This window comes from Polypterus senegalus, chromosome 14 (genome assembly GCF_016835505.1).
Source record: "Polypterus senegalus isolate Bchr_013 chromosome 14, ASM1683550v1, whole genome shotgun sequence".
NCBI classification, from domain to species: domain Eukaryota; kingdom Metazoa; phylum Chordata; class Cladistia; order Polypteriformes; family Polypteridae; genus Polypterus; species Polypterus senegalus.
The window spans coordinates 23271895-23286894 of record NC_053167.1 but is presented as its reverse complement, the minus strand read 5'-3'; the positions used below and the strand labels follow the sequence as shown (position 1 = coordinate 23286894).

The following is a 15000-nucleotide window of genomic DNA, read 5'->3' as shown; positions in this document are numbered from 1 at the left end:
TAAGCATTAATTATTTTACAATTTCACAAGACACAAGTAGTAATGATGCTAAGAGACTGGTACAACTTTTCATAGTTAAGTTTCATTTTGCTTTGTGTCAGCTTAATTATAAAAGGCAGAAGTGTGTATTAACCTTTTTGTATTTTTCAGTACTACATGAGATCTACTCTTGCAATACTTACTGAATAAATGACCCCTAGATTCTTTACTTCTACCCATATTTATTAAATAATTTATAATTCATTTCTGAGATTGTCTGTTTTTTTCTCCTGTTTAGTTTAAAGAAAACAGTACTCATCCATTTTTTATGATAGTAAAACATTAGGTCATGTGAGACTGTTGATAGATAAATCCATGTGCCTTTGGCATAGTTGTGTTTCACTTTGTATTAAAATGAAGATGTGTGTTTCTCAAGCATTTAATGCAGCTGTTAAGGTGGTGGAAAAAGCTGGCAAGGTTGTATGTTTGTGTGTGTGTGTTGTTTTTTTTTAAATTGTGCTTTTGAGTACTTCTTTTACACAACTTGAGAATACCTTCAGAAAGGTAGTCTTTTTAGCTGCTTCTTTCACTGATTTATATCATGGATGTTGTTCTCTTAGTATATTTATTTTGCAAACATTTTGCTCTGACTACAGTCTGCCTTCCTTTCAGTTTTAGTATGACACATAGATGTTGAATTTTGCACCCAAATGTATGATTTATCTAGCTGTATAAAGGCTGTGTGAAAACTACACTAGCTGATCTGCTTATACCCATGCATTCCTCTTCAATAATACCTTCATAAGGTTGGTCTAAAAGACAGGATTGGACAAACTTATTCATACAGGTACACAATGGATGTTGGTTTTCTTGTAACCATTCTGGTGAAAACTCTTGCCTCTCCTTTTTTTTTTTTTTCTTTTCAGAGGTCTGATTATTATGAAATTGATTTATGCAAAGCTTTTAGATTAATTGTTGGAACTAAAACTTAAGAGTGTGTAATCAATTTCAGGACAGTAACAAGTCAAGTTTGGGAACAAAACTTGTGAAACTACTAAACAAAGTGTTCATGATATTTGTGCCTTGTCATTTGATTGACATTGTAAACACCTTCTTTCTTTGTAGCATTCCTCCCAGCCTTTTCACCCATGATAACCTATGCATGCTGTATTTATAAGCAAGATAAATATTTAAAATGTTCAGATTACTTGGAGCTTTGAGATAAAATGAACTAATTTTGAATTAATATTAAATGTTAATTGCATTATTCCATCACTCTTAGGGTTAGTTTCTTTAACTAGGTGGCCTCACTCTAGATGTGTTACTCTGAAATAAAATGCCATGTGTTACTTGGTAATTTGTTTTTGTTTTTTTTTTTATAAGCTCCAACAAAGTTGCACTTTGTATGCATAGTTTGAAAGGTCTGGAGTGGCCACACTACTACCCTTGAGTCATTGAATTATCTATATTAAGGCAACTTCAAACGTCATGTTGACAATCTCTGTGATCTTTCTTACACACACGCACACAAGTGAGCAGCAAAGGCTGGTCTACAGACACATTCCACTCCTCACAGACTGTTTTTGTTGCTGTTTGTTTGCTTGTTATTGTCTGCTTTGTATATGATGGGTTTGGTCTGCTTTTTTGCCTAGAATGCAGTTTTTTTCCTTTTTGGACTATAAAAAAAATCCTTGCTTTTTAAGTTTTTTGAAGCCTGCCCTGTGAAGTTCTTGGTATCTCTTTGTAATATATATAAGTACCCCTGCTGACCCCTGGGGTGTCCGTTCAAGTCCCTGTAATGTGTCTTTTTGTAGCTTGCTAGGTCATATTAGCACTTGCCCACCCACAAGTATGTATGTAGATGTACAGACAATGTGTCTTAAACAGACCAACAACACTTTTTTACCACCATGCGATATACATCATGTAATATACTGTTCATCCGATTTTCGATCTTTTGGTTGGTCTGTGTTAAAGTAAGAACCCCTGCAAATTTGTAAAAACATGTTTGAACTACATTGGATCCAGTTTGAGTTGTAATGGTTTTTGTCTGGAGTAATTTGAGAAACTTTGCATAGTCTGCTTAGTCATATCTGTTTAGTGCCAGTCAAGCTGGACTCTCCATCAATTGTCTTTCATGTTGGGTCACTTTATAACTGTAAAAACATCCCTCTAGTGAAAGACCAGAAGGTGGCATTTTAGGTCACATACAGTAAGCTTGTGCTTCGCCTTTATTGTAATAAAAATCAGTTTACAGATTTAATTAGTGATACATAGTACTATATTGTGGAGAAGCAAATTTGCAATTATGTGCAGTACCTGCTAGTTTACTTTAGTATTGAAACTATGTACATTATCATAAAGTGTAATTATTTTACCATGTGGTCATATATAAATTTATTATATATTGTTTAACTTGTGATATGTGTGCTTTTAAACTTTGCAGTAATTTTTCCAACAGTTAAAAAAAAAAATCCTCAACAATTGAAAATCCAACAATAATATATGAATGTACTTGGAACTTAAGATGGAAAAATGAATGTTGTGGTTATCAGTACATCTGAAGCTTTCACATTATTTAGCATTATAAAGTTTAGATTTGATATTACAGAAATGTGTACATATTACACAAATAAAAATATTCTCTGTAATTTTAATATTTAATTTGCATCAAAAATTCAACTGCAAAGAGATCTACAAGATGACAGTCAATATAAACAAAGTCAGCAACTGATGAATTTAAATTGTATAGAAAGAAAGCGCTTTTGTTAAATTGAAACCAAGTATTTGAAGTGCAGTCATTAAGATGATAAGGCAAATAACCTCCAATATACTTAAAATAGTTTTAAAAAGAAAGGTTGTACTGACTTAAGATGTTTATTATGTACACTGTAATGTTTGGGGGGAGGGTAGGTTAGGAACAGGCTTTAATACCACTCACCTTTGCATGACGAAAACTGGCTAAAGTCAGCATGCAAGTTAGAAGGTAAATGGATCATCATTTTGATGCAAATGTGAATTGAAACACAAATGTCTCGACTATGATGGCCTTGCATTAATTCAGGATTCAGGGAGGAGCAGATGAGAAATTCAGAATCATTCAGCTGTAGATGGATTTAATGTTGATGTCATTTTACATCAATTTTAGTCATGGACTATGTCAGATTTGCTAATTTTTGCCACCACGTCATGTCAATTTAAATGAGTGAAAATTGCTGTCCATGTCACATTTACCAACTGGGTGCTGACTTTCTACCACAATTACGATTGCCCCTTTTTCTGCCAGCCATTAGTATTCGGCCTGGTGGTGCTGGCACTATGAAAAGCTATGGCAAGTTCAGCTGCAATCTCTACTCTTACCCTCATCTCCTGTCGTGGTATTTAAAACGTAACATCAGCCAGATGAGTTTCTCAAGTGTATTTTGCAAAAAAAAAAATTACATTATCATAATAGCAAAATTAATTGATTTAATTAAGGTTGCCAAAGCATAAACCATGTATTGATTAAATCAAAGGAAAACCTTCATTGTTTAAGTAAGTAACAGTAGGGATTCTCTCATCAGATTTTTTTTAAAGTGATACTGATCACTGATTTCATGTTACTGAATTGTCTAATTCCAATACCAATTTCTATTTATTTTATTTTACTAGGGGACTTTGCCCCCTGCTCGATTCGCTTGCCAACCACCATGTTTGGTTTTCCGGATACACACTTATAAGATTTTTTTTTTCTTTGAATTGTTGCTATTTCATTAGTTTCACTTTTATTTCAGAACTTCTGTAAAAACAATATTTGGAATCTTTCGTGTCCCAATATGCTGAATCTTTTTAAATGAGATCCGTGAGACTTTTGTTTAATGACTTCGTACCATATTTTAGGATAGTTTCTCTGTTTGGAATTTCAGCACAGACAAAAAGATCCACATCATCAGCAGTTAATAATTTTTTTTGCAAAGTAACAAATAAATGCATGCCAGTTAAACCCCATTTTTGAAATTCTCTGACTTAAACTTCAAAGCCTTACAATATTTACATACTTCTGACATATCACTTATGTCCATATATTCGATCTCTATTCTCCTTTTTGTTATTTCTCTGAGTAATAATTTCTCTTTCTTTGCGCTAATACAATGTTTACTTTCTTTGTTTTGACACTTTCATTTTTTTCTGCTTTCATATTCTGTATCTTGCTCAGCATGTGTTTCATTTCTAGGTTTTTTTGAGTCTTTTGAATTTCAGTTTTCATTACCTCTAACCTCCTCTGCACATGTTTGGGCTCCCTGTTTTATAACCTCTTCATGACATTTTACTTTGTTTTCTACTCTTTTATTTCTTACCTCGTTTTTTCCTGCTTTTTTTGTTCAGTTACCCCTAGTCCATGGTGATTATTTTCCCTTCTTCGAGTAATTTTCGTTTGTTTGCAATACTGCGATCTTTACTTTTTGTTATACTTTCTAATTTTCCTAGTTTAATATTCTTTAACTTTCTCTGCATGTGTATCGCGCCAAGGATGTTTTTTTTTTTTTTTTTGGGCCTTTCAAATTCCACTGCTTTCATAATCTGTAACCTGCTCTTCATGTGTATAGCGCCAACCCCTTTGTTTGGTTAATCGGATATACAATTTTAAAAGCTTTTTTTTCTTCTTTGGAATCGTTGCTGTTGTGTGGGACCACAAATTCTCAATAGCATATGGTCCATTATTGTGTACATGCACATTTTGTGCATTGAATGATCCGAAGATGAAAAGACTTTGTTTTACACTCTTTGCCTTTTATTTCTGACCTCGATTTGTCCTGCTATTTTTTAATTTCACCTGGTTCTGATGATTAATTTCCCTTTGTTTCCATCAATGAGATCTTTACTATCTTTTTTTTTGATATTGCAGCGATTGACGTAATAAAGTGTTACAAAAGTTCTCCTTTAACAATCAGCGACTGCGTAACCCCAAACACAACTTTCTAGCACCCTCTCCAACCCCTCCTCCCACTTTTCTCGCCTCCCCCATACTGCATCAATCAGTATCCAGCTATCAGTCTTCCGTGCTGTACTCTGCCCTCCCTCGATCGGACCTAACAGTCACTTAAAACAAAAAAGGCTTCAGCTTGGCTGGGACACTACAATACTTTCGAATTTTACTGATTTCATATTCTGTACCTTTCTCTGCATGTGTATCGCGCCTTGGGTCTCTTTTTCTCTGTACTGCTCCTTCTTCTTTGCTGAGAGCACAGGATCTGTGTGTGCTATGTGACTTTACATGACTGAATGTTTTGCTGGCTGTCCGTGCTCTTATTTGATAAGAAGGGCTTGTCTTGCAAGAATCTTATGTTCCATGTCCCAGCGAGACTGCCCTAGGACAATCTCTTGGCACCAAGTCTCATGCTTATGGTCCCCGTGAGACGCTCCTTGGCCAATCCGAGAAGATCACGTATCGGCGCCTTGATTTTCCATTCCAGGATTTTTTTATGTATAGAGATATTCATTTATTCTCCAAAGAATAATATAGCGAAAACTCACTTGTTAGCATAACTATTTGTTATAATTACCACATTTATTTAAAAAAATGTCATCAGTTAACCATAACAACCCCTTGGCCATAAAGGTAATATTAAAAAAAGATGGCAGTGACAACAAGAGCACATGAGTGGACCATGAAAGAACAGCACTAAAGGAAGTTATTGTAGTACAGGAGTGTTAAAACTCAGATCCTGAAAGCCCACAGTAACTAAATTTTTGTTCTCAATATTTATTTAGTAACCAGTTACTACTGCTAATGAATTGGTTTGGTTGCTGGTTAAGGGAGATAGGATTGTGAGTCTTAAAATAAATAAAATCAAGACAAGGGGAAAAAAAGGAGTTTGAATCTTAAAAAGGAAATAAAATTAAGGCAAACAGTGTATTACTATTAGAAAGCAGTACTTTGTTAATTAAAACAATTAAACAAAATAATTTAAACAAATTAAAACCTACACCTATTGTGTTCTGTTTGACACCCCTCCTGTAGTATTTGGCATAGAATATGCATATAGTACCATTAGTTCATCTTAATAAAAGAATTATTGTAAAGCAGAAAGGTGCCAGGAGTGACTATAGGTACCTATGTTCATAATGTGGTGATAGACAGAAAAATACTGTTTTCTTGATGCTCATTATTAAAGGTTTCACTATTTCTTGATTATTAATCCCATACTCTCATTATTCTCCATCTCCACGTTCCCATGCATATCAAAGTTGATGGAACACTATTGTTGACTTCCACAAGTGTGACAGTGTGATTAATGATAGTGGAAGACCCCCACCTTGTGGATCTAAGTGAATCAGATACCATGGGAGTTGGGCAGTCTGATTATTGCAAATAAATACCAAAGTAAACCTATATTGGCAGATGTTTCTGTAGGATTCAGGCCTCACTTTTCTCTGATGTGAACTTGTGGACCAGGGTTGATCTGTAGACCACACTTTAATAGCCAATAATACAAGTTTATAACCTAGTTTGCTAACACAATATTTTACCTAACATTAGCCAGTCAATTAGAATATAACCATGCATTTCTGGTTCTAGCTAGTGTGACTTTAATTTTTTTTCAATAGTTTTTAAATCGGCCTATCAAATACGGGCTGCTGTTTTTTGTGGTGGTATATTGTTTATATTTGCAGAAGATTTACACTGGTCACTTTTGCTATTTTAAGAATTTTAGTATTTAAAAAGTACAGTAGATAGAATCAGTGTGTTAAAGCTAAATTTTAGTATGATAGTGACAGTCATATTTACTAAATCATCACTAATGTTTCACATAAATTTGAATTAATTTTTTTGCCCTGCAGCTGGTTTTTTACTTGGAAAATGTTTTAATCTGGGGGTATTTTTGCCCTTTGCCCCCGTTATTTCCATTATTGACAGTCCAAGAATAAATGTAATTAATACTACTTTTCTCTGAATGTTTCAGTACACATAACTAGTTTTATGAATCTTTATATCCATAACTATACAACTTTCAAGCAGAGTTCTTAGAAACTTTCCTTTAAAATAATGTGTCATGCCATTTTTTTTAAAAACGTAATGATACACATTTTATACTGGGTAAAATATGATGAAACTGGAACAGGTAAAGCAATTACTAAGTTAACCTGTGGCAAATAGTCTGTCTCCCTCCTGTACAAAATATGGTATGCTTTAATTTATATCTTTTATAAATTAAATTATAATCTATATATTTGGAAGGGTGCTGTAATTAGTAATAAGAATCCAGTAACATTTCTGAAGTATTACTATAATACTGATGCTGATAGTGTGAAAGATGTTCTTTCACAAAAAAATTTGTGATTTCCAATCATGCTTCATGACACATCAGTCTACTAATATTTGTTCATTTCTTAATGTTTCAGACTAGTAAAGATTTAATTCTAGGGAAAGGATATATTTTTTTGAGTAGATGAAACAATAAAATTGGAAAAATGTTTATAGTCATTATACCTCTATTTATGCTCAGTTCTGCCAACAATTTTGAGAGAATGATGCCATCTATTGGTGAAATCCAAGATTTACAGTCAAAGCAACTGCTTGAACCTCTTGGTAAGATTTATTGCAAAATAAAAAGTGGTTGCAGAAAATAAAAATCCCAAAAGTAAACAGAGGTTCATTAAAATTAATGTTTAAACATGATAGATGAAAACCAATAATTCACAAGCAACAACTCACGTTTCAATGTGGATGATTTTTCTGAATATTTTTTTTCTTTTTAACCAAATGATTTAACTGTATTTTCCACTGTTACCATACTGTTTGAGTGGGGATTTGCATTATACATTTATTATAGATCAATTTATGAGACATAAATTGACAGGCCAAAATTCACTATTTAATTCTTAACATTAACTTATTATTTAGGTGAAAGTTAGAGATTGTCCATTAATCTAAGAGTACTTGTTCTTAATGTCAAGCATGGAGGCAGTAGTTGTATACAGTTGAAGTCAGAAGTTTAGATAAACTTAAGATTCCTTAAATCTCATTGTATAACCCCTCCACAGATTTTATACTAACAAAATACCAAATATTAACAAAGTGCATGTAAACTTGTGACCCACTGGAATTGTGATAATAATTGGTACATAATTGGGGAAAAAATTACTTGTACCCAGCACAAAGTAGATGTATTAAACAATATGCCAAATTTACAGTTTGTTTGTTAGGTTTAATTCATTTTGTCAGCTAATCAGTGTACAGGATATTGGAATAAGAGCAAGAGCACCTCATAAAAGTAATGCAATCTTACAACCTGAGAATGATAAAAAGTGTGTGAAAGTAAGGTAGATGGACAGCAAAATCAAGTATTAAAAACTGTAAATCACATTTATTAGAGAATTACTTGTCTCATCGGTGTTTGTTGCAAAACTGGTAAACCTTTAGGATTTATTTATTAATTAATTTGTTTTATTTATTTATTCAAGTGAGTCTTCTTCACTGTTCTTATCATTTAGGCAAAGATGATGCTCGTCTGCAGCTAGACAGTGCCTTGCAAGACGTCAATGACAAATACATGCTGTTAGAAGAAACAGAGAAGCGTGCTGTATGTCGGGCTTTGATTGAGGAGCGTAGCCGTTTTTGCTCATTTGTCTCCATGTTGAGGCCTGTGCTGGTGGGTAACTGCATCTATTTAGCAATTGAGTCAATCAATAAAAATGTGGTCACTTTTAAAATGTCATTTTGTTTCCCTTACCAGGATGAGGAGATTGGAATGCTGGGAGAAGTGACACACCTTCAGTCCATATTGGAAGATCTTACAACCTTAACACTAGAGCCTAACAAATTGCCCCCAGCGAGTGAGCAGGTTAGTTGGTGATGAGCAGGAAAAGATTTATTTTAAAGTTTTTACATTCTTTACATTTTACATTTTTTATATTTTCTTGTATTTGTCAGAAGTGTAAATATAAGCTTGCTTTCTCCATAAAATGTGGACTTTCAAACAATAATAATACATTTTATTTATATAGCGCCTTTCCCATGCTCAAGGCGCTTCACAGAGTCTTATAACATTGGATATAAATGTTTTCCTGAATAGAACAATGAAACAGATAACAAAGCGTTAAATAGAATAAAGAACAATAAACCAGAGTAAAATACTAAATTCAATACTAAAAGAAAAACCTAACAAGTAACCTAATTTGTGATATAACAGACACACAAATTATCCTGAGCACCTGGACAGAGAGGTAAACTGAAAGTAAGGGCAGAATGTTAAGTTAAAAACCTTCCTAAATGGATGAGTTTTAAAAGAATGAATGGAGTCAGCTGATCTAATTAATTTCGGGATGTCATTCCAAAGTCTGGGTGCTATGGAGCTGAAAAGGCCCTGTCGCCCATAGAGTGCAGGTTAGTGTGAGGCACAATAAGATTACCAGAATCAGAGGAACTTAGTAGGCGAGCAGGAGCATAGTGATTTAGAAGGTCACTGATGTAGTCCAGTGCAAGGCCATTTAAAGCTTTGTAGGTTATTAATAGAATTTTATATTCAATCCTGCAAGACACAGGGAGCCAATGAAGGCGAAGCAGAATGGGTGCTGTGTGCTCACAGTTGCTGGTTCGAGTAAGGACTCTTGCAGCAGAGTTTTCAATCAACTGAAGCTGTGATAGAAGATTAGAAGGGGCACCTGCCAGCAGCGAGTTACATTAATTGATGCGGGATGTGATAAAAGCCTGGACAATACATTCAATACAATTTATTTTTGTATAGCCCAAAATCACACAAGGAGTGTGACGCAATGGGCTTTAACAGGCCCTGCCTCTTGACAGCCCCCCAGCCTTGACTCTCTAAGAAGACAAAAAAAACCCCAGTAGGGAAAAAATAGAAGAAACCTTAGGAAAGGCAGTTCAAAGAGAGACCCCTTTCCAGGTAGGTTGGGTGTGCAGTGGGTGTCAAAAAGAAGGGGGGCAGTACTATACAATACAATACAATACACAGAACAGAAAAAATCCTCAATACAGTATACAAATAAAAATTTTAGAAGTACATAGCAGAATGTAACAGTAACAAGTAGGAAGACAAACACCTGTATTATGTCATTGATCATTATTTTGATGTTAGTCACAATTGCTAGTAATGCACGGGTTTATTTTACAACAAGGAACAAATCCAGATCTTTCTCAACAGTGTAAAGTTCTGATTGTGGATACAGTATTTTAAGAATACTAATTCTATTGCCCACAGTGTAATGCTGTATTCTTGTGTTAAGCGAACCGGGGAGCTAACATTTGTGAAGACAAAACATCCACCTTCTGGTTGAAGTTCTGAGAGCTGTAAAAGGTTATTGATTTTCTGCTCAGTTTATATTGTTAGGTTTCTGAACTCTCTTGGGACTTCCCCCACTGGGACAGCACTCCGAAGAGCGTCCTGAAGCGCAATCACTGCGTCTGTGGAAGATCTGTTTATCCATTACCAGGGCAACCACAAGCTCACAGCACTGCAGCAGCTTGCCACTAAAGCAAATCCAAGCCGATCGCAGTCGTGCTATAAGCAGCTGTCGTTGATTGGTAATGCAAGGAATATTAGAAATGCAGGGAACAATATTACTTGGCCACGACCATGCCTGACTTCTGTGTTTTTAAGGTTTGGACTGCCACATCAGACACCTCACACTGGCCACTCCTAATAAGAAAAAGGAATACCCTCTTCTCACAGGTCTTGGCCACCTGCAGAGCGCCTTCCCCCACAGTGGATAGTGAGGGGCTCGCCACAGGCAGCATCAATCAAGGATCCGGGATTGAAATTGAGCTGGAGCTGTCCAGCGAGGTGGGGGACGAATCTGACAACAACTTGGATTTTGCATTCTGACAAGCCCATGTCACAAATGACTTACTATCTGGAGAGTGAGGATCTGAATTTTAAAACAACACATTTTTTATTTAAGGATGGTTTTCTGTATCTGTTGATGGACGTATCGAGTAGTTAGTAGTACCAAGTGAGCATAGGGAGAAGGTTTTAAAAATTGCTCACATTCAAGTTTTGGGGCGTCGCCTCAACGTGAAAAAGATGAGGGAATGCATTTCAAAACGCTTTTATTGGGTGAGTATGTGCCGGGATGTGGAGCAGTTTTGTAAGGCCTGTACTGACTGTCAAATAGTTTCCGCTCACAGACCCGCCATGGCACCCCTTGTACCGATGCCTATTTTAGACATCCCCTTTGAGAGGGTTGGATTAGATATTTTTGGCCCACTTCCCAGGAGTAAAAGTGGCTTTCAGTATATGCTTGTGTTAATCGCTTATGCCACAAGATACCCAGAAGTAGCCGTGCTACAGTGGGCGGACGCCTGGACTATTGCATAAGCATTCTTGTTCACATATGTTGGTATCCCTTGCAAGATCCTCAGTGATCAGGGCACACCTTTTATGTCTCGCATCATGAAGCAGCTCTGTGAAACTTTTAGCATTAAATACTCCATGATGAATCATCCGCAGACAAATGGCCTGACTGAACAATTTAATAAAACCCTAAAACCGATGATTCAGCGGGTGGCCCATAACAATCCAACCTCTTGGGATACGGTAGTGCCTTTCCCCCTGTTTGCTGTCTGGGAGGCCCTGCTAGCATCCATTGGGATAAGCCCTTTTGAACTTTTATTTGGCTGCCAACCACACAGGATGTTGGCATTTTTCCAGAAGAATGGATGGGGACTTGCAAGACACCCAGTGGGGAGAGGTTTGTCACCTACGTTGTTTCGCTGCAAGAGCAGATTATCCTCTATTGCAGTGGAACATCAGCAGTGTGAGCAGGAGGCACAGAAACATAATTATGATAAGATAAGTAAACTCTGCGAGTTTAAGAAGGGGGATCGCGTGCTGGTGTTGATCTCATCCAATCCATTTAAATTTTGGGCCGAATGGCAAGGGCCAGCAGCGATAGAGGATTGCATGTCCCCAGTAAATTATAAAGTCAGAATTCTTGGGCGACAGAAGACCATACAAATTTTGCATATTAATCTTTTAAAGGAGTGGCAGGACCCTCATGAAGTCATGGTCATGGCCACAGTGGTCCCCCAGACAGAGGTCACCATTGGGGACGATTTAACTGACACCCAAAAAGCTGAATTGATATCGCTGATCGAGGGGAACTTGGACGTCTTTTTGCCAGATCCTGTCCGGATGACAATTGCAGAACACAGGATTGTCACTATGCCCGGTGTTACTGTTCAGGTGTCCACGTATCGCCTACCAGAGGCAACACAGAAAGTGATACACAAGGAAGTCTGTCAGATGCTTCAATTTGGTGCTATTCGGCCGAGTAAGAGCAAATGGCGAAGATGAATTGTACTCGTCTGAAAGCCGGACAGTTCAGTTCTGTATTGATTTTAGGCATTTGAATAAGATTGCCAAATTAGATGCATACCTGATGCCGCGTGTGGACGAGCTGTTAGAAAAGCTCAGGCAGGCTTCGTATATCTCCATGCTAGACCTCACAGAGGATTATTGGCAGGTCCCCTTGGAGGAGTCTTGTTGCAAGAAGTACCACGTTCGGCACTCCGGACTGGTTGTTTGAATTTATGGCGCTCCTTTTTGGTCTCTACGGTGCACCATTGACCTTTCAGCGAACGATGGAACAGATCCTGCATCCCCATTCTGTGTACACAGGTGTCTGTCTTGACGATATCACTTTCTGTAGCAACTGGGAATCTCATCTTGTCCACCTTCAGGTGGTGCTTGACAGTTTATGTCTGGCGGGGTTGACGGTCAACCCTAAGAAGTGCAAGCTAGATATGTTGCAAGCCCACTATCTGGGATATTCCATGTTGGAGGGATTGTTCAAGCCTTAAATGGACAAGGTGGGGGAGGTGCTTGCATATCCCCGTCCCGAAACACAAAGGCAGGCTCTTGCCTTCTTTTGGCTCGCGGGGTATTACAGGCGGTTTATTCCCAGTTTTGCACATTTCGCCCAGATTGACCCCCGAATTGACTTGACAAAAGGCAGAAAGAACCGTAGTGTTGTCTGGACCGACGCCTGTGAGCGAGCTTTCTCGGACCTAAAAGCCGCTTTATCATCGTTCCTGGTTCTGCCTAATCCAGACTTTTCAAAGGAATTTATTTTACAAACAGATGCTAGCACATTTGATTTAAGAGCGGTGCTCTCACAGTGTTTTGAGGGGGAAGAACATCTTATCACGTTTCTCAGCAGAAAGTTTTCTTTCCAGGGAGCACAATTATTCGACTGTTGAAAAGGAGTGCTTGGCAATTAAGTGGGTGATAGAGGCCCTACGTTGTTATATCTGGGGACAACGGTTTACCCTGTTGACTGACCACGCCCTGCTGCAATGGCTGTACAGGCTGTACTCAGTGGTAGTTTGCAGGCTTTTGCTTTTGATGTTCACCACCGTCCCGGGGCTGCACACACCAATGTTGACATTCTTTCCCGACTGGTCGAGCCTCGGCTTTAATGGTCTCTGTGCTCAGATGGAGTGGTTTTTTGGTGGGGTAATGGGGAGTTAGGGTTGTGAGGTTTCTGAACGCTTTTGGGACTCCCCCCAAAGAGCATCCTGAAGCGCGCTCACCGCGTCTAAAACTGTTTAAACGTTGCTGGGTCTACCGCAGGCTCACAGTGCAGCAGCAGCTCGCCGCCAAAACAAATCCGAGCTGATCGCAGTCATGCTATAAGTGGCTGTTGTCAATGAGTAATGCAGGGAACAATGATACTTGGCCACTAACGCTGTAACTGTGTATAGGAGAGTGGTAGATCCTGCTACAATAAATAACTGAGCTGTTCCTGTTTGAAGTTGAATAAAGCTGGTTTTGCTAAAGTACTGTGACTCAGCCTAATGTTTTGGGTTGCAAGACAGTGACTCACGCGTCACAATATAATTAAAAAATGATCTGTTTTCTCTGTGCTTTTGTGAAGGTAAGAAGCAAAGAAAAATCATTGTTTGGGTTTCTTACACTTCGAATACAACACTATGTAAAATGTGCCTATTGTACCTATACTATAGTTATATAGATAGCACTTTGTCTCTAGGGGAAAATTTGGCTTTTTGCAGAAGCTCTTTAAATACATATACAGGTAAAATAAATAAATGTTTTGCATGTCCTCAGAATGTGTTTAGTGCTGTAGATTTTATCCTAGTAGCCATCCTGCAGATCAATTGAAAAAGTTACTGCATACCCTCTATCCTCGGAGTTTTTAATTGTTTTAGGAGCTGTTAACATGCTGACAAAAATGATTGTTGGTCTGGTGATCATGCAACAAAATACGTCATTCTCAAAACTGACAAAGAAAGGGCCGCATCCCTGACAAGAAGGGGGCTAGTAAAGCTATTAGAAAACGTCTAGGCTTTACTGGCTTACGCTAGCTTTTGATACCTGTGATCGTGAGGTGCATAGTGACAGGATAACTATTTCTTTTGTTGGTTATTGGTAAATAGCAGCTTGAAATAAGTACAAGCAAGTATTGCTTATAGCTGTATTTTTCTGTTTCTTGTACAGGTTATCTTGGACCTGAAAGGTTCAGATTATAACTACACCTACCAAACCCCGCCAGCATCCCCAGGCAGTACCATATCCCGAAAAGGCAGCATCAGCAGGTAAACAAGATGGTAAAAGTATACTAGCAGGGGTAGTGGACTCCTATAGTTCAAATCCTCAATTCTCATATTTGTGATTTTTAATAAGTCGCTTGTGTATAAGTTCAAAGTTTTTAATTTGTGCTGTTTTCCTACATAACTTGCTGAAATATATTGATATTAACCATCTTCATTAAGTTAATCTGTTTATATTATGGAAGATAATCATGAAGTCTGTATTTCCTCTTCTGACACAGTAACTATCAAAATGCCTCTATGCGGCATGTTCCTTCTTTGGATTCTATCTCAAGCTCCACAGAAGCACTTCATCTTCGACCGCCATCAGCTGTGATTCCTGATGGTGTGAGTCAGGTAAAAAAAAAAACTATTAAGGATTTTTCTTAGAAAACTTGCTAGTATTCCTGTGTATATGAATCTACTGATGACTGAGAAATAAGTTTATAGTAATAGATGAATTACTCTGT

The 15000-nt window shown here is 37.3% G+C and overlaps 1 protein-coding gene across 2 annotated transcripts in view; it reads left to right on the top strand.

Annotated features, from left to right (window-relative positions):
- Positions 1-15000, top strand: part of mtss1 (MTSS I-BAR domain containing 1) — a 228949-nt gene that overhangs the window by 167355 nt on the left and 46594 nt on the right. For both annotated transcript variants that reach the window (XM_039735777.1, XM_039735776.1), the window contains exons 7-10: positions 8455-8612; positions 8697-8804; positions 14439-14536; positions 14773-14887. In XM_039735777.1, coding sequence (XP_039591711.1) covers positions 8455-8612; positions 8697-8804; positions 14439-14536; positions 14773-14887 — 479 coding nt within the window. The remainder of the gene's footprint in view (positions 1-8454; positions 8613-8696; positions 8805-14438; positions 14537-14772; positions 14888-15000) is intronic.